This window comes from Tamandua tetradactyla, chromosome 26 (assembly GCF_023851605.1).
Source record: "Tamandua tetradactyla isolate mTamTet1 chromosome 26, mTamTet1.pri, whole genome shotgun sequence".
Lineage (NCBI taxonomy): Eukaryota > Metazoa > Chordata > Mammalia > Pilosa > Myrmecophagidae > Tamandua > Tamandua tetradactyla.
The window spans coordinates 26,330,778-26,351,565 of record NC_135352.1 but is presented as its reverse complement, the minus strand read 5'-3'; the positions used below and the strand labels follow the sequence as shown (position 1 = coordinate 26,351,565).

Below are 20,788 nucleotides of genomic sequence, written 5' to 3'. Positions count from 1 at the left end.
GGAGAAAAAATAAAGCCCCATTCAGTTTAAATAGGCCAATGCCCAAAGTCAAAGAATTTGCATTTGGCAGATTTTGAACTAGAATCTGTCTGCTAAGTCCTGTGCTCTGCCAACTGCATGCTCTTGCCTCTCCCAGCATCCAGACCGCTGTATACTCTAGTCCTTCTCAGCCAGATCTCTCACTTCTCTCATATGCACAAACGTTCTGCCCTTCCCAAGCTAATGGGGAGTTCAATAACTACCTCTGACTGTACTTGCTCTCTCTTCAGAGCATATGATATAAAGTTTCCATGGTGTGGAAACAGAGTATCTCCTTTGCATCTCTGTTCTTAAGACAATCTTGAAGTAGAAAAGCACCCAGTAAAATTTGCTGGTGGTAGGTGGAAGTAGAAAGGGGCCTTGACAGTACGTGGATATCATAAGCAGAAGGTTCATTACCTACCTACATAAAAGCTCAAAACATGGCCTTACTGTAGAAATTTACCATAGCTGAGAATCCAGTTTGATAACTCACAAGAGACTAACTATATAACCCTAAATGTTACTTTATTTATTCACTACCAGATGTATTAATCTCCTTTCCCTGCCCCAAAGCAGAATACATATCTCCTGAGACCTAAGTGCAATCCCTCCCTCAGACATTAAGGGATGACCACTCTCAATATCTTATTGTTTTTATCCTTGTTCAAAACTGACCTGAGACCCCACAGAGATTCACACTCATGCACTCTTCCTCTCATGGATATTTCCCCCAGATGAAGTAAAAGGCCATTTATTCTACTTAATAATTAAAAACATTCACATCTGTCTTTGAATTTGTATCTAGTCTGTGTGATTAGTTTGAAGTCTCAAACATGTCACTTACACGATTTCTGTGTCCACTCCAGTAGATGGGTTAAACACACACAGTGTACGTGGATTTTTCTTACTGTAGCTCTCAGGACCCAATCTTATTTCCAAGTTCTTGGGTGTTGTTCCCAAACGTCTTCTTTAGTGACACAGTTTTTGAGCATGACACCAAAATAGGGGTAGTGGCACCGCTGTTTCCAGCCTACTCACCTGAATACACCTTTGCACCCATCTTCCCTCACATCACATTGGCGAATGTGTGAGGCTCTAAGAAGGTCGGAGAAACTGGAGACTGTTCCTTTAAGGCATGAATCAAGGAGGGCAGCCCGTGTGTCTCTTATGGACACAGCCCCAAGCTGCAGTCTGGGGCCTAATTAGCAGTGAGCTAAGCAGGGTTTTGTTTAGCTTAGCAACCGCCTGCGCCGTCCCGGGGGCCCGCCGGGGTGTCTCCAGCGGAGACCTCAGCCTCCACACTCCGCCTGCGGTGGCGCGGGCAGCTGCAGCACGTCGCCTCCCCGGGCCACCAGACCCTTGGCCCTCGGGGGTCTCGCCACGGAAGGGCAGAGAAAGGATTGCCAATTTCTCCCCTCCCCCAAGGTGGCGGGGGCGGGGCGTGGGACCCACGTCTCCCCACCGCTGCCCGCAGCCTCAGCACCCTGCAGGGCAGACCAGACGTCGGGGCAGGTCAGTCCAAAGTGACGCGCGGCTGAGGCCACCCGCGAGGGTCTCAGAGCCGAGAGTCCGGGAGTCCGCGGCGTGCAGGGGTCCCAAGGCACCCCTCCCCCGCCTCCCTCCGACGCACCCAAATCCGGATCCCGGCTGACGCGGTGGATGGAGCCCCGCCGCCCGGTTCCCCGTGGTCTGGAGACTCGGGCAGTGGCGGGCCCGTGTGCCAGGCCGAGACATGAAGGTGGCCGTGTTGGACCTTGGGTCTTTCTTTGCCAAAATCTTCAAGACCTCTACGGCGCCCCCGGCGGTCCCTTCGCCGGTCGCCTCGTCCAGCCACTCGGGGGGCGTCGACTGCGACGCGGGCAGCTCCCTTAGCGCAGCCCCCACCCTGACCCTGTTCCCCGCCCTGGCGCCCGCCTCGCCCTCCGCCCCGCGGGGTGCACCCGCCCCGATGCCCCCGGCCCCCGGCCCCCTCCATCCTCTGCTCACCGCCTCCTACCCCAGGGTCTCCGCCGCGGGCCGCGCGACAGACGCCGTATGGCCTCCGGGCTCGCTGCCCAATAGCCCGAGAGCAGCCAAAGTTCAGCCCCTGCCCCAGCCCCTGCCCCAGCCCCAGCCCCAGCCCCATGTCCTGCCCTCCACCAGCGGCAGTGGCTCCCCGGCTCACCTCGTGGCCCTGGCGCGGCCCCCCGCGGGCCCCGGGGGGGTTTGGGGCGCCCTGCCGTCGATTGGGGGCTCCGCGAGCCCGAGGAGCGCCCAGCAGCCTGGCCCGGGAGAGCGAGAGCCCAGCGCGTGGAAGCCCCCCGGCCCCGGGCCCAAAACCCTGTTGTTTACCCTGCCGGACATCGGCGAGGAGTGGGCTTCCGACAGCGACTCAGAGGACGGCCGAGACGCGTGAGTATCCTCAGGGTCCCGGGATGCCGGAATTCGGGGACCCCCCACCCCTCAGCCGGCCACACCCACCTTGCAGGGCGCTGTCTAGAAAGCGCGCCGCTTGCAGTGCCATCCACTCAACCCTGCGGATCGCCTCCTCGCGCTTTTCCTGGGTCCTTCTCTCTTGGTTTTCTGGTCTTTTCAAACGCACCCTGTGGCGTGCTTTTTTGTTCAGCTTTCTCGGAGTTAATCCGCTGCTGTGGACCAGCGGAGAGGGAGGAGAGAGGAGGGCCGACCTGAAAAAACAGGAGGACGAATCTTTGTTTTTCTTGTAGCTCAAGTGAGGACACAGACGGCTTGTTAGCTCTATTTTCTCAGACTTTTCAAAGAGCCTTAACCCCTCTTTCTCAGACTCAGAATATGGTAGGTGTGCAGGTCATTGAATATACAACTTGGCAGCCACAATTTGAAGCAGTGGGGAGACATGTGCCTCCCTGCTTTTGAAGATCAGTCCCAATTCTTACCCCAAGTGGGCTGGGTTTCGTTTGTGAGGCATCTGGTTAATTTACATGTCTTACGTCATCTGACACACACGGAATTTGTCATGCTAATGACACATCTGATCATATACCCTAGAGTTCTTGAGTTCTTGCTTTACAGCCGAGTTACTTCAGAAACCTTGGCTGACTTCATTGGAACAGTTTCACTGGGAATTGGAGAACATTTCCCTCCATGCGTACACACAGACACACACACACAAAACCACTCTTTTCCCACCAAAAAGCAATGAGGAAAACACCACCCTTGTAGCATGTGCCCTTTAGAACTAAGGTGAATTTTGTATTTATTTATTTTTTTAATGAGCAGAGCATATAGCTACTTACGAATGCATACAAAACTGTTAATCCTCCTGAATTCTATAAAAGAATAGTGAAATGAAGAAAGGTAGATCAGAAGAAGCCATTCACGGATGGACGTCTCTATATTATAATCTAGTGAGGGAAAAGCATTCAGCCCTGAAAGCAAAGACAGACCTACCACCCCCCCCCCAAAAAGAAAATGAAAGAAAGAAATCCCAAGTAGAGAACTTTTGCACTGAGACTGACTCTAGCCTATCCACAATTTAAATGGTTACATTTTTGCAAAACAAAATGACATTAATCTGAATGTTAAAATAAGCAGTTAATAATGTTCAGTTGTTTCTTGTAATTTAAAATAATGTATTATGAAATGCATTACTAAACTGATTAATAATCAGTTAATCAACTGATCAATTGACTTTCCTTATTGAAAAATGAGTTGTGTTTTAATAAGCTGCTAGAATGGGATTGCCTAAGGTATTAGACCTTTGTTCTTGGCTATTGGTCCTTAACATTTATGCAATTAATATTTTATGAGAAAGCAGATCTACACACTCACCTTAAACTCTGGTCCTAGTTCTTTTTACAAATAGGCACTGAAATATGCAGCATGGATACAGAAAGAATTGGTGTTGGTTTCACTTCTTGAGCATTTTTGTCCATATTTCTATTTTCCCAAATTTTCTAGATATATATAAATATATATATATATATATTTTTTTTGCATGGGCTGACACCAGGGATCGAACCCAGGTCTTTGGCATGGCAGGTGAGAATTCTGCCACTGAGCCACTGTCGCACCGCCCTAGATACTTTTTTGAATAGCCCTGTATTGGTATTACATATGGAAGAGACTATTCTGCACTAGTAAATGTGCCCTGTTTTACTAAAAGTGAAGGCATTGAATTTTAGATAATTGCTATGAGAAATAATATGTACAGATATGTGCTTTCAAGAATCTTCCTGATTAAGTGTAATTCTGTCTGTCTGTAACAGTAGGTAAAAGCCTGGACAGAGACAGGACAGCTGACAAGACCTCCGAGTGTAGCTTGTTTTCTTTTATAAATAAACAGCTACTCATACTTTCTTCCTTTCCTTATATCCCATTTATTTTTAAATCTCTGAAATTTATAAAGGATTAAAGGAGACATAAAAAGAATTTAAGTGATTTTTTCTTTAGTACCACAGACCTTTTGCACCTTGGAATATAAATATATATATATATTCCCTCCTGGATTTCTGCTGTGACTATTTATAACATTGAATAAACTAAGAAAATGTATTTAAGTTATACCCCTACCGTCTCATCTGTCCGTTAACAGATAACTGGTGCTAAATGTTAACCTGCTTGGTTAAAATAAAAAACATGTACATAGTTTTCAAAAGTCTGGGGACATGGAGAGGGAGAGGTGGTGAACACAGAAGTAGGAGGGGGAAAAAAAAGAAATAACCCTGGACAGTGCAATAAATGATTAAAAATGTAACCTAATCCTAAAGAAATATGGATCTAATTTTAAAACCATTCCAGTTAGTTATAAAAGAATATCGTAATTGGTAGTTTATATATTTTAAAAGATAATGCCAGCACTTTACATTAACCTAATTCTATACTTAGCCTTTATTAAAACTTAAAATAAGAAATCAATTTGAGTGAGAAAATACGCATGCTTTCTTTTGGTTCAGAGGCTTCCCTCCATCCCATCCCATCCCACCCCACCTCCGCCTCTAAGATGCTGTTTAACATCATGAGTTTTGATCTCTGGCCCATGGATGAGATAAACGAGCTGCTCATAGAAGAGAGCATAGTCCTTTTCGTACCACAGGACATATGGCTGTCACATCTGAACCAGTGGCAGAGAATATTGAGTGCTCTTGACCTGTTCCATCTCCTGTACCCCCAGATGTGTGATACAATACTTTCATCTTTTCCTTTAGACCCCTATGCATTATATATATATTGTACTTCATTTGCATTGTTTTTCAGCCACACTCCTCTCCTTACTATTGCCTTCACACTTCTGGCTTTTAACCATGCAATTACCACCTTGTATAAAGGTCTTATTTTGTTTGTTCTGCAAATATAAGAATTCCTAGTAGTAGATAGATAGCAGGATAGAAGGATAGACAGATAATGGTTATATATGAAAATCGGTAGATTATAAATGTCATAAATCTTTTGTAAATTATATCTGATAGCACATACTAGTAGCTTTTTTTGTGTGATTTGCATTCCTTTGGTAAAGTCTTGTTAAGGTGGAAATGTTGCAGTAACTGTCCTCAGGCCTTGTGAACTTGGCTGACCATAAAATTGACTGGGTGGGTGAGGTCAGGCAGCCTGGCGTAGCTGTTAAGCCTTTGGACCCTGGAATCAAAGAAGTTGTATTCTAATCTCAACTTGGCTAGCTCCAGGAATCTGGCATTAGAATCAGTCATTCTAAACTGTGGGCTTTTCTCCTTGATAAAACACTTTCCTCATAGGGACGTTTCAAAAATGAACTAAAATAATGTATGAAGTACCTAATGTGAACAGAAAAAAAAAATGGTTGAAAAAAGTAATCTGTGATTACTATGGGCTTCCTGGCACAGAAATGAAAATTGAGAGCTTGTTTCATTAAAGGGTACATTCCTGGAGAAGAAAAGAGTGAGAGGAAAAAAAACGGATTCATTTGTATTTATAATGTGACTATAATAAATAGCATCTTTTAATTCAGTTATTTGAGAGAACAAATTACAGTACATCCTAACTTTTCATCGTTGTTCTCCCTGCATGATTTATATCAAACACATTAGCATGATCAGCATGACAAAAAAAGTACTGTATAACAACTGGAAGAAAATCTGTCTACCACTCTGGGATGTAACTTTTCATTTTTAGAGACAGTTAAGAATAGTTAGTCTTGGGCGGGCCATGGTGGCTCAGCAGGTAAGACTGCTTGCCTGCCATGCCTGAGGACCCTGGTTCGATTCCCGGTGTCTGCCCATGTAAAAACAAACAAACAAACAAAAATTATCATAAAGCATTCATCACTGGCCCTTTGAATAGCTTGTGCCCATTCTTGCCCCATAATCGTGTGATTTATAGTCACATCTCATCTTATCCATTGTAACACCACAAGCTCGTTGTCCTGTGACATTTAAGGCAGTACCTGTCCACAACAGGCATTTAACAAATATTTATTAAATTAATGAAATTATTTTTATCTTTTCCACAATCAACCTTCCTGGTTCCCTGATCTATAAAAATCTAGAGACAATGCAAAGTTTCTTCTTTGAAAATAATTGTTACCTCTGTTGTCTTGGAGTTCTCCCAAAGTTAGTAAAGGTTTCTGCTGGGACTTTGCATTTCCTCAGGGATATATGGTGAGCTCAGTATGCAATTGTCATACGACTCGTTACGGTCATATGACTATTACTTTAATTAAAAATAGTAATGAATTTGATTTGGTTGTCCATGTCTAACACTTGCTTAAAACCAATTAAACAAGGTTTATGGTTTGATGCAATCATTTTTAGCTTTAAATTATTCTCTTTATTTAATATGTTAAATCTCAAAAGTTGTTCTTGAGTCAGTAGTTACATGTTTTTCTGCTGTGCGTATAAATTCTTTTGTATGTAATAGCTAGTTACGTAACAATCCTGTGAGTTGCTGTTATTCTCCCTATACTACAGATTAAGAAATCAGGACACATGGAGATTGACGTCCCAAGGAAACAGTCCTGGAAAGCAGTTCAGCTGGGATTTGAATCCTTAATAATTCTGTAATTGTAATAGCTAATTTAAATTAACCTAATTTTTAGAGCATAGATTTAGAGTCAGATTGACCATGATTAAAATCTCACTGTATAATTTTCCTTGAGGTAACAGAATGCTTAGAATACTATGATAAGTCAGGATTCTCTAGAGAGGCAGAATCAAAAGGAGAGATTTGTAAAGATGAGATTTATAAAGTTGTCTCACGCAGCCATGGGAATGGAAGAATTCAAAACCCACAGGGCAGGCTGTGAAGCTGGCAGCTCTGATGAAGGGTCTGAACGAACTCCACAGGAAAGACTCGCTGGCCGAAGAAGCAGTAAAAGAATCTCTCTTCTTCCCTAAAATCCTTCAATGGGTTGGATTATCTCCTTGTGGGGGCCATGCCTTAGTTGATCACAAATGTACTCAGCCACAGATGCAATCAAATGACTGATGACTTAATACACCAGCCTTCAGGTTTATCAACCAGCCATGGATTAACCTTGCAGCAATGGTCAGGCCAGTGATTACCTAAACAGAAACTGGGCATAATCACTTGGCCAAGTTGACCCCAGAACCTAACCATCACAAATACCTATGAACTGTTTACCTTGGGCACCTCACATATTCTCTTCAAGCCTCATTTTCTTACCTATAAAATAAGAATTAATAAAAAGCCTCTTGTTTTGAGTGGGGACCGGAACAAGAGGAGGTTCTGGAAGGGGTCCAGGCTGCTATGCAAGCTGCTGTGCCATCAGGCCATGTGGTCCAACAGATCCAATGGTGCTGGAAGTGTCTGTGGCAAATAGCTGGAGCCTTTGGCAGGCCCTATAGGACAGTCACAGCACAGAGCCTTAGGAGTTTGGAGGAAAACCCTGCCATTCTCTGCAGATAACGATTCCCCTTTTGAGGGAGGGAATGGTTTTTGGCCTGCGACAGGGCCTACCAGTCTTAGTAGAGACTGAATGCCTAACCATGGGCTGCCAAGTTACCATGAGACTTAAGTTGCCCATCATGGACTAGGTGTTGTCTGACCCACGAAGCCACAAGGTTGGAAATGCACGCAGCAGCACTCCCCCATAAAACGGAAGAGGTAGATGTGAGAAAGGGCTTGAGCAGGCCCTGAAGGCACAAGTAAGTTCCATGAAGAAGTGGCCCAAACGTCCATGGCCCCCACTCTTCCCATATTACCTTCTCTTTCCCCGCCCAGAGCTATGACCTCTTGGGGAGTTCCTCACAATCAGTTGACTGACAAAGAGAATTTGGGTCTGGTTTTCAGATGGTGCTGCATGGTATACAGGTTCCACCCAAAAGCGAACAGCCTCAGCACTACAGCTCCTTTCTGGGACAACTCTGAAAGACAATGATGAAAGGAAATCCTCCCAAGGGACAGAATCCCAAGTCATGGGCCTCGTTGCTCATCTTGTTTGTAAGGAGAAATGGCCAGAAGTGCATCTGTATACTGACTCATGGGCTGTTGCCAGTGGTTTGCCTGGATGGTAAGGGACTTGGAAGATGATTGGGAAATTGGTAATAAGGAGGTCTACAGGAGAGGGTTTGGATATATCTTTCTGAGTGGGCAAAAAGCATGAAGATATTTATGTCCTATGTGAATGCTCACCAGAGATTGCCTTCAGCAGAGAAAGATTTCTTATCGAGTAGATAAGATGACCCATTCGGTGGATGCCAGTTGGCCTCTTTCCTTGGCCATTCTTGCCATGGCCCAGTGGGCTCTTGAACAAAATGGCTGTGAAGGTAGGAATGGAGGTTAAGCAGGGGCTCAGCAACGTGGACTTCTATTTGCTAGGCTGATCTCACTGTAGCCACCACTGAACGCTCCATCCACCAGCAGCAGAGACTCACACTCAGTTCTCAGTATGACATCATTCCCCAAGGTGATTAGCTTCCTACCTGGTGGCAGGTTGATTACAGTGGACCATTTTCATCATATAAGGGGCAGCATTCTGTTCTAATTAGAATGGACAAATACTCGTTACGGGTTTGCCTTTCCTGCATGCAATGCTTCTGCAAAAACTGTTTGAACTTCTCTCTGCAGTGCCTGGTACATAAGTACTCATAAATAACCTATTACTCTTATTTTATAATGCTAATTATTTTAAATATATTTTACATATCACCCAACATCAGCATCCTTTTATGGTTTGTTTCTGTGATCTACATTGAAGGTCAATATGTTATTTTCTAAGCAATTATTGTCAACTTGTATTTAACAAATATCTGAAGAGATGGAGCCAGTTTTTTGAGTGATCAGAGGAAGACTTGGAAATTGATCTTATCATTAAAAAGTCGAAATTGGATGAATGACTCAGATCATTCAAACAGCCTTAAAGGGAAGGGGAGTCAAGGATTTGGTCCTAAAGTATTGGGACACATGGAGACTTAGGGATGGGATCTGGGAGGACCATCCAGAAGAATAAAACTGTGTGATCACAAGTGTATTACAAAAATGCATGTCATCAGGAGTTTAATTCATTAGAAGCACAGCATTTGTTAAAAGGGATGAAGAGAAAACTGAGAGAATACTAAGCTCTGTTTACTAAACATGAGAAAAGCCACTGAATGTTTTTAGGCAGCAGCGTGGCATGAGCAGGGTTGAATATTTTAGCAGGATTAAACTAATGCGTAGGAGAGAAATAGTAAAAGCAGAGAGATAGTAAGAAGTCTTCAGCAATAAACCAGGAGACAGTTACAGGGGCCTTGGAGAGAAGATGAAAGAAATAAAGCTAAAGGAATGACATATATCATAGGACCTGGCAACACATTGGTAAGATTGAAGGGAGGAAGGAGGAGGGCTCAATTTGATATCATGGTTAGATTTCCTGCAGTTTGTAGGAGAATGATGTTAATGAAATTGGGAACACAGAAGAAGTGGGTTTGTCAGGTAGAGGAGGAATTCACTCTTTTCACTCTGGCATAGAGTAAGTCAAAGTCTTAGGAAAATACCTGGAAAGGTTTCAGGCAAGGAAGCTGGACATTCATGAATGAAACATGGGATTAGAGTTGGGGACTGGAGATAGAAATCTGGGAGCCTTCCAGGTACACTTGATGGTGAATATATGTAACAATTACAAATTCCAGTAACAGAACAGAACAATACGTAAAGTTCTATATTTTCTTGCTGGGTGTTTTAAGATCTTCAAAAATTAGAGGTGTCTCCTTTCTCTGGACTAGGCCAGTACTTCTCAAAATGTGTCTTGTTCGTTAATTGTTACCAGTTACCAGATAGTTACTTGTTGAAAATCCATGATAAGTACAGAGAGTGAGAATAAACAATTTGAATTTGTTTAGCAATTGACAAATTACTTTTATGACTATTTATTTTATCTATTAAAAAAACAAGCATTAGATTTGTTCTTTTTTTTTTTTTAACATGGGCGGGCGCTGGGAATCGAACCCAGGTCTTCGGCATGACAGGCGAGAACTTTGCCACTGAACTACTGTCGCCCACCCTAGATTTGTATTTCGTATATCTTTTTTCTCCATTTTATTTTCTTATGAATTTATTTTTCTTGTATTTTTTTTAACTATTTTCTCTCAATGGTTGGAAATTTTAAGAAAATGGTCTGACACTATGGAATTTGAGAAGCCTTGAGGTAGACTTTACTTAGAGACCTTTTGACTGCAGTAAGTAAGACATTTTAGGACACTAAGGAAAGTGAAACCAGCCAAATTATTATACTTCTTTATTTCTGTCCCTAAAATAGAGGGCTGAGCAGGCAATGCTGGCTCAGTGGCAGAATTCTCGCCTGCCATGCTGGAGACCAGGGTTCAATTCCTGGTGCCTGCCCATGTCAAAAAAAAAAAAAGAAAGAAAACAATACAGGGCCAAGCAATATTCAATAGTATCCTATCGATGAAGATAAGATTTTTTTTACTTGTCCAAATGTTCTAGAGCTGAGAATTGGCTCAACTCAACAGTCTTTATGAGCCATGTCGGTGAGATTCAGCCTGTGGCCAAAACCCCACAGTTCCAAAGAAGGGGATATCTGATTTTTTATTATTGCTTTTCTCAGGGCTGAAATTGTAAACCAATGGCCATATCCCATCACAACTCTCATAATCCATTCACAGCCCTAAATGGTAGTTTATTTCATAAAGCATAAATTATACACAAGATTCATATATATATGTATATAAAACAGGAACTTTTAATGGGAAACTCATAAACATGACATGCTCGCTTCTCTTATGATCAATGCTTAGTCTATCTGTGGGAAGGGTCCTTGCTTAAAATTAATAGATGATCATAATCTATTCATCTCTCCTGCAGCCCATAGGAAGGGATCACATCATGGGTCTCCATACCTTATGAAGGTATTTTCCCCTTTCTAAATGTAATTTCCATTTCAAGCTTCCATTCTGTTAAGAAAATACAGAAAATAGAGCTCACTTATCTGGGAGTTCTCCCCTATTTATCCTGAGTTTTAACCTCATTCTTATGGGCTTACCTGGGGCCAAGACATTCATTGGCAGGGAAAGAATCCCCTTATTCATTGATAACCTCGGTCCTTGCTGACATCCACTGAAATATCCACAATCGCATCTTGTCCTGAGTCTTTATAACTCAGGTCTCTTGTATATACCCCCACAATCCTTTCAAGTTAGGGATCTCTCTCCTTTACTTCTGGGGCTGTGGGAAGCAGCCTGCTGCTCCCATGTCTACTTGCTCAGTCACAGTTCTTCCAGAAGGATGCCTAAGGTCCTGCCTGCCTATACACACTGAGCAGCCTTTCTTTTCTCAAGGATCCTACCACCTTCTCCAAGCTCTCCCCAAGGATCAAAGCACACATCCCCTCCAATCCCTTATCCCACAAACCTATCTCAGGTTAGCCTCCACCTAATAAGTACACAGCTTACCTGAGAACCGGATTTTCTACCTCTGAATTAATTTCCTAAAGAAGGTGCCCTAGGGAATTCCCTGTCAGCGAATCCTGGTTCAGTGCCTCCGCTAGACCAGACGGGCACATTTCTGGAAATTGTATGAGACTCCATCCTCCCTCCAGGAGCCCACTACCATACCAAGATGCCTACAAGTGGAGAGTCGGCTAGGTTTCAACCCTCAGTTGACTTCTTAGCAGGGTATAGGACACAGTGGCCCCAGTGGAGAACTTCTCCTTGCAGTGGACACTCATGGCACAGCCTTCCCACCTAACCTCTAACCTCCAGGACCCTCAGTTCAGCCTGCAGAGCTATGAGCAGACTTTTCTAAAAGCACAAAAGTCTGAGCCCACAGAAGCTCCATATTAAGGAATCCCTTTCTCTTCTAAGGGTTGAGAAGATCTGCTCTAATGCCTCTGTCCTCTCCTAAAGTTTTAGTTTATCCCAAATACACATACCAAACTTGTCAGTTTAGGCTTTTATTATTCTTATTTTAAACATAAAGCCAGTAGGAAACTGCTTTTTCTGTTTCCTGAAACAATATGCAAAAAAAAAAGTTTGAATTATTAATTATTAAATTAATTATTAAATGTGGACAGGTACAAAGGAAAATTAAGACACTAGGGAAAAATACCTGTTACCATTTAAAAGTACCTTACCACAAATCTTTCACATAGAGAGCACTGTGTTATTTTTCCCGATGAGTACAGTAAAAATATCTGCTTCATTGAATAACAGCCAAGTCACGTAACTTAGGCAGTGCATACTTTTATAATCCATAGGCAACATTTTCAAAAATGACCTGGAACATTTTATGATCCTAGGAATATGAGGTCTTAGGCAGACATACATTTACAGAGCATGGTTATTATACTATGATTAATTATAAAACTATGACAAAAAACATACAAAAGTTGCCCCGTTCTTCTTAAAAGGTAGACATAGTCAATGAAGAGAACATTTTCCTTAAAGCAAAAAGCTAAATAAAGTTTTTGCAATGATTGAATATCCAGTTTAAGTTCGCCTTCTAGGTAACCTTGTAAAAGAAGCTGAGAGCTCTTGGCAGTCAGGCTAAGACTTGCCATGCAGTTGCTTAATTAGCAGATTATTAAGGTTCAGTTGAACTAAATAAAATGTTCTTCTCATATGCTTAGATAGATGGATAAATGTGGGGTTATAGATATATGGATAAACAATGATTCTATATTCTTTGAATCCTTATCTTCTTATATTTCCAACTTTCAAAATTATTTTCAAATAGTACAGCAGCTCTTTGTAATGGCAGTAATGAAAAAGAGGACAAATCCTACATTGGAGCCCCACTAGTTACATATGCTTTTACTACTAATAATTATATTTCAGAGAATGTCATAGACTCACAGAAGACTAAAATGGGGATTTATTTCTTAAAATGTAACACTTAATTCAGATTCCTAAAATTATACAGTAAAGTTTCTAAACCATCCATGTATATGTAATACTTTCACAATCCAGTTGAAATAAGAGTCTTCATTGATAAAAATGAATCACTTCCCCCATAAAAGAGTAGTGTCATTGCTAAATTAGTGCTAAAAAAATAAATCCCAGGGAACTTTCATTTTAGTGTGTAACGTACATTTTAAAGAAATTATTGGTACATTTTCAAGAAAAGATCAATCTTAGTCAGATCTTTGTTTTAATTACTAGTTGAAATATTTGTAAAAATTTTCACTGATGGATGTGAGCATTGCTCAAATGTGTGTCACTATGCAAAGCCAACTTGTTAGGATTTAAATAGCAGTGTGGATTTACTCAAGGTCTACTATATATACCAAACACTACAGTAGTGTTTTATAGGCATTTTCATGAATTTCCAAACAGCCACAGAAACTAAGAATTTTATTTACAGATTAAGAAACTGAGAAGCAGAAAGGATAAGAATTTGTCTAAATCCACATAGCTAATATGTGACAAATGTAAGATTCAAATCCAGGACACTAAATCAATATTGTCCACACATGGACATAACCAAGGGTTTTTAACAAGTTGGCTATAATGGTAATGACTATACAAATCTAATTTCAAGGTGATAAATGTTATTTTTCCTGCAACAGACTGACTCTTAGGAATTGTACTCCTTCCAATAAAAATAAATTAAAAAAAGTTAAAGTCATCATGTTAATACACAATCTATCCCCTTAAGATTGAGAATGAGACAAAGATGTCTGCTGACCCACTGTTACTCAACATTGTACTGGAAGTCCTAGCTAGAGCAGTTAGACAAAAATAAGAAATAAAAGGCATCAAATTAGATAAGGAAGGAGTAAAACTTTCATTATTCACAGGTGACATGATCCTATACTTGAAAATTATGAGCAATCCATGACAAAGTTTTTTGAGCTAATAAACAAATTTATTATAGTGGCAGGACACAAAATTAATGCACAAAGACCAGAAATGTTTCTATATACAAATGAAAACCTAAATATGGAAACAACGAGAAAATTCCATTCAAAATAACCACTAAAAGAATCAAGTATTTAAGAATAAGCTTAATCAGGGAAGTAAAAGACCTGTACACAGAAGACTACAAAATATTGTTTAAGGAAATTAAAAAGATCTAAACAGATGGAAGATATTCCATGCTCATGGATAGGAAGGTTGAATGATGGTTAAGATGTTAATCCTATCTAATTGATCTGTGGATTCATTGCAATACCAATCACAATTCCAACAACCTATTTTGAGGACTTGGAAAAGCTAGTTATCAAATTCATTTGAGAGGGAAAGAAACCTTGAATAGCTAAAGATATTCTGAAAAAGAAGAATGAAGTGGGAGGAACACTTCCCAACATAAGAGCTAACTACAAAGCCAAAGTCATCAAAACAGCACGGTACCGGCACAAAGACAGAAGTATTGATCAATGGCACTGGATTGAGATTGGCCACCAAATTTATGGTCAGTTGATCTTTGACAAGATTCCCAAATCTACTCAATTGGGACAGAATAGTCTTTTCAATAAATGGGCTTGGAAAAACTGGGTATTAATAGTCAAAAGATTGAAAGAGGACACATATACCTTATGCAAAAGTTAACTCAAAATGGATCGAAGACCTAATTGTAAAAGCCAATACTATAAAACTCATGGAAGAAAACATAGGGGAACAGCTCCAAGGCCTAGTAATAAGAGGTAGTTTCCCGAACTTTATACCCAAAGTATAAGCAATGAAAGAAAAAATAGATAAATGGAAGCTCCTCAGAATCGAAAGCTTCTATGCCTCAAAGGATTTTGTCAAAAAGGTGAAGCGACAGCCAACTCAATGAGAAAAAATATTTGGAAACCATACATCAGATAAAGGTTTGATATTCCATGTATATAAGGAAATTATACAACTCAACAACAAAAGAATAAACAACTCAATTATAAATAGGCGAAAGATATGGATAACATTTTTCTGAAGAGCAAATACAAATGGCTCAAAAGCACACGAAGCGTTGCTCATCTTAGCTAAAAGAGAAATGCAGATCAATACCACAATGAGCTATTATCTTACATCTATAAGGATGACTTCCATTAAACTGTAAACTACAGGGTTGAGGAGGATGTGAAGAAATTGGAACATTTATTCACTGCTGCTGGGACTTTATAATGCTATAGCTACTAAGGAAGACAGTTTGGTGGTTCCTCAGAAAATTAGACATCAAGTTGCCCAATGACCGGGCAATACTGCTACTAGTTATATCCCAGAAGAGCTGAAAGAACTGAAACAAACATATATTTTCACACCAATGTTTATAGCAGCTCTATTCATGATTTCTAAAAGATGGAAGCGATCCAAGTATCCATCAGCAGACAAGTAGATAAACAAAATGTGGTATATACATAGGATGGAACATTATGCAACAGTAAGATGAAATGAGGTCCTGAAGCACATGGCAATATGGATGAGCCTTGACATAATCCTCAGTGAAATAAGTCCAGACACAAAAAGGTAGACACTGTGTGATCTCGACATTATGACTCTGGTTAAGATGACAGTGTCATCTTAGGTGACATTCAACGAATGTCAACTCAGGTGACCTGAATGAGTGGCCCTGAATAATAGGCCAAGAAGCAACAGCTCCCAGATGGAAAGTCAAGTCAACTTCCTCTGATATTTTGCTCTAGTTTGATGTGAATGAAGATTTTGGGGACAGATGGGAAATGTGGTCCTCTCCCACCCACATTACTTTCCTTCTCCCTCCCTTCTCCTTTCCTCACTTTTTCTTTTTCTCTTTCTCTTTTTTCTTCCCTCTTTCTTTCCCTAAAAAAAAAAAAAAATCTAAAAGTATCTTCCTCAGAACAGTATTCCTATTAATAAGGCAACATATAATAATAATAATGATGAAACTGTATTAAAAGTTTAGCTTTGCTCATTTTGAGGTACAGATAACAAATGAATCACAAAATCATGTCTTCTTAAATAAAGCCTTGGTTTTACCAAACTATCTACTAGTTAATATTATATATTATGTATTATTCTTACTTATAAATTATTTTGTGTATATATATATTAGAAAATCAAATATTTTATTAATACTAGTAAGGCAGATAACAATCAAGCATTGTCTTACTAGAAAAAAAATGGAGATGCAATTAGATATGGGAGTCGCTGAAAGAAAGGTTATACCTGCACATTAGCATTTTCTTAATTAGAGACTTGCACTTAAGGCTTTAGAAGAAGCCTTATAATTAAATATTGACAACTGGAATCCTTGTCAGGCAATAAGATTCAGGTTTATCCAAAGAATGTACTTCTTTCACTTGACATTTAACATTTTGGACCTTTCTTACCTATTGATTTCTAACACACATAATTTAAAACAATTTTAAAAAATAAGATATTTGTTACTTTAAAGTTTATTTACTTTACTTTAAAGTAATAGTTATAAAATGAATAATTTGCCTCAGTTCCTTACAATGAAATTTCTGTTAGTAGAATACATAAAAATTAAATTGAAAATATGAGGCCCTACTTAAGATAAAACAGAAATGCTACTGACATATACTGCAACGCAATGTACGCACACACATATACTGTGAGTAAATAACAGGCTGCCTCAGATGCACACACCATCCAGCTTTTGGCTAAAGAAATGAACCTTGCGCTGCCGTCTTGTACCCACCAGTTGTCTAAAAGCTCCTGAAGACGTCCTGCCCGGGTTCTCTCTTCCAGTTGCACTGAAGTTTTACTTTGTATTGTTTTGTTTTTGTCCTGACCTCGTGGTGCAATTTAACCTCCGACTTGATGAATACCTTTGGTTCTCGACTTATATTCGAGAATCCTGAGAACCTAGTTGAAGCTTCCTTATCCCCCTGCCTCACACTTTCTCTTCCTGGATTATCTTTTTACTGCTGGCCAGCCCACTTCCAGCTCCCAGGGCTTACCAAGATGTTGTAATGCAGGCTGGTGCCATGCCTGGGGCTGCCCTGCCTCCCAGGAAGAAGTGAGTGGCTAATACTGTTTTCCCTTTTGCTTTCATTAAATGCTCACCCATTCCAACTGTATCTCCATATTAGGTGAGAAATTCTCTGATAAAATATTGATAGATGGAAAGAAGGTGTCATAATAGGGTAAATAAAAACAATACTTTGGGGTAAGAAAACAGTAAGACGCATCCAGCATGTAGAACATACAAGACAATTGGTCTGGTCTCTTTAAACAGCCAATGTCATTGGGAGGTTGGGGGAAAGGTGGAGGAATTGTTTTTTCTAGATTAAAATAGACTAAAGAAATCTAATAGCAATTTTTTCTATGAATTAATGTTTCCTCTCATAAGTATTTTTTTATACTTATGAGAAATTGTAGGTTTACAGAAAAATCATGCATAAAATAAGGAGTTCCCATATACCAAAAACAATTTTAAATGTGTGAATCTTGGTTGGCTTCTAGTTTAAAAATATGGCTAGAAATGACACTTGGGACAATTGGAGATATGGAGTATTAAAAGGTTTTAGGAAATTATATATTTTCTTAGATATAACAGTACTATAATATTAATGACATTATATATTATAATAGGGTTATATAAGAGAATTTCTTGTTAAAATTTCATTTTGAAGTAGTTATGTACATGGTGTTAGATATTTGCAATTTCCTTTCAAATGTATATGTAGTGGAATAGTAAGTTTCTTGTGAGGCTTTGCATGGGAGGTGAAGGGAGAGCCAGTAGGCAACACTGCATTGGGTTGTTTTGAGGTTGAAATGAAACCACCTGAAGCACTCAGTAGAGGGCCTGGCTGATAGGTAAGGGTTTGATAACCGTTAGGTAACTATTATTAATGCTTTGGTTGTTAGCTGAAGCTGAAAGGTACTCTAAGAGAAGGGAGGAGTAGAGGCCAGGAGATACCCGGGTCCATGAATAAGGAAAAGCTCTGTGGAAGCAGATAACTTAAAGAAATATTGGCTAGAGGATGAGGTGTTGAGCAAGCAGCATAGAAGAACTGAGCGACATTAATCATGGGGCTTTTGCTATGTTCTGCAAATGCCTACTGCCGAGAGGGTGAGAAGATGGCCTTTCTCCAGAGCTGCCTGGTCGCTGTACAACCTTCACAGTCCCCAAATTCCCAACCTCGGGAAGATGCTGTGCTGCCATTTCTGTATCTCTCTTAAATTCCTGTTTGGGAGGTGATTCTGGGACTCCTATGAGATCTGATCTCACATGTTTAATATTCCTATTTTATTCATTCCCACAAAATGCAAACCTTTCATTGGATCATCCTACCTGCTTAGTTACATGCTCATTACCAGGGGTAATTTGAGCGATTCTCTCTCCTTGGATAAGCAACTTCACTCGCTCTTTCACATTTCTTTCATTGTTGTTGAATGGATAGAGTCTATTGCTCTCTCAGCTTGTCTGTCATATAGGGGATTAAGGAAGGCTTACTATTTGCAAATGGGCGGAGAAACTATATGTACAATTCCATGGTGACCCTGAGCTAATTTTCTGCTTCAGACCATCGAAGAGGCTTATTGGGGAGTAGAGTGTGATTTTGTTACAGTGAAATTGTCATGTAGGTCAATTTCAAGCATTTTGGTGAGGATGCATATTTCAGAGGCAAAAGTAGGAGTTCCTGGGGATTCTCCAAGAACCCCTCCCTCTCCACTGGGCAGAAGTGTGCTGGAGTCCATTGTACCAGCTCGCGGGAGCCAATGGTGCACATCCCTTTCCAACTTGGTACTCAGTGGACCACATTGGTAGGCCTGAAATCAGCCACAGGAGGAGTATTTGCAAATGCCTCCTCAGGGCTTTTGTTCCCCAATACCCAACCTCAAAGTCGGTTTACCAGCAGACCTCTACTGATAAGTCATAAGAAGTAGGCTTACTTCCAAAGCCATCTGGGATATGACGGGATTTGAAACAAAGGGATGCTTTTGACAAAGTGTGTGGAATTACTGAAGATTGTTCTGTCATATGAGTGAGAAGAAGTTGCATGTGTTGCCACTCAGAAGGCACACGGCTGGAGGATGGGTGCCAGGTGTCTGTCTGTCTGACTCTCAACCTTCTCTTTTCCTTCCAGCACACATCAGAGGGTGACACTTACATCTAAGACAAACTCTGCCATTATATCCCCTATTCCCCACACAAGAAAGAATATGGGAATCCAAGTGAAAACGATAGTCCTGGAGATACTCTGTTGTTTACTACAAATCATTTATAATTTGGGGGGTCACACCTAACAATTGATACTGAGATGGTAAAGAACTGTAGTTTTAGATGATACATGGATGAGAAGAAATCATGCTGTGCAGGAGAATGCATATAATAGATTTTTGGTTTGTATTAAAGAGAGACTTGGCAAAATCTTATAGAACAAAAGAAAATTAAACCCAAACCTCAATACAACATTTTAACATGTGCAATACTTTTTTCCTCCTATAACGAGGAAACTGTATTTTTGGTTTGATTATGAATAAGCGGTGTCTATTATGTTACAGAGTTTAAGAATTTTGTGAATCCAAGGTTGCTATTAAATTCAGGTTAGCATCAAAATGTTTGCTTTAATTATTCAACATATTTAAATTGCCTATTTGGATAATATGGACACTTGGAGGTTTGATTCTTAGAGCTGTGTGTGTATATGTGTGTGCACGCACATGTGTATTCCATATACACTTTTGATCTCTATATCTGCTGTCTCTGCTGGAAGCCTCTGTTTTTGCCCCACGATGAACATGAAGTGGATGCAAATCTGCTTTCACCATAAGGAATTAGTGAATTATGTATATTTTACATAAGATTCCCTGGGAGATGAATGGAAAAATTTATAGCACACATTGTATAATGCTTCACATCAAAAGTTCCTTTAGTTCTGCTTCCAGCAATAGTAGACTCTGTAGTTGCAGACCAACCACCAATCGAGAGGAACTAGAAAAGCTAGACAATAAATTAAAACCACCCAGGAGTTAGAGTGAACTGGAAATACACCAGCCTGCACAGGGATTGAAACCCAGCTTTAAATCGTCTCAATTCTTGATTGGATTAAGGTGGGTTGGGATTGTTCAAGCCCCCAGCCCAGTCTGCTATCAGAAACAAATTTAATCCCCTCTGAATATAAGCTGCAAGCAACAGCTACGTATGATTTACAAAAGCCCCAGTCTAAATATAAATATTGAAAATAGAAATGTGGAGAAATTATATGTACATGAAAATTAGTATATGTACTTACTTTTAATAACTGAATTTCTTTTCACTAGTGATTTCATATTTTTAAAATTAGTTAATTAAAAGAAAGCTGACAGTCTCCAGCTATCAGCTAGAACAGCTAGTAGTAAAATCCTAATATTGTGGAATTGTAACCCATACCAAACTCTGAAATCTGTTCTACAGCTAATGGTTGCGGTGTGCTTTGAAAGTTATTGCTTTTTTGTATATATGCTATTTT

At 40.2% G+C, this 20,788-nt stretch overlaps 1 protein-coding gene across 3 annotated transcripts in view; it reads left to right on the top strand.

Annotated features, from left to right (window-relative positions):
- Positions 1-1,301: 1,301 nt before the first annotated feature.
- The window catches only part of FAM149A (family with sequence similarity 149 member A), a 48,868-nt gene continuing 29,381 nt past the window's right edge, over positions 1,302-20,788 (top strand). Inside the window, exon 1 of one of the 3 annotated variants that reach the window (XR_013169168.1) lies at positions 1,302-2,412. Coding sequence is in view for 2 of the 3 variants with exons in the window: in XM_077144637.1 (XP_077000752.1) it covers positions 1,754-2,412 (659 nt within the window). In the remaining variant the exon portion in view is untranslated. The remainder of the gene's footprint in view (positions 2,413-20,788) is intronic. The other 2 variants (XM_077144637.1, XM_077144638.1) reach the window with 2 other exon arrangements.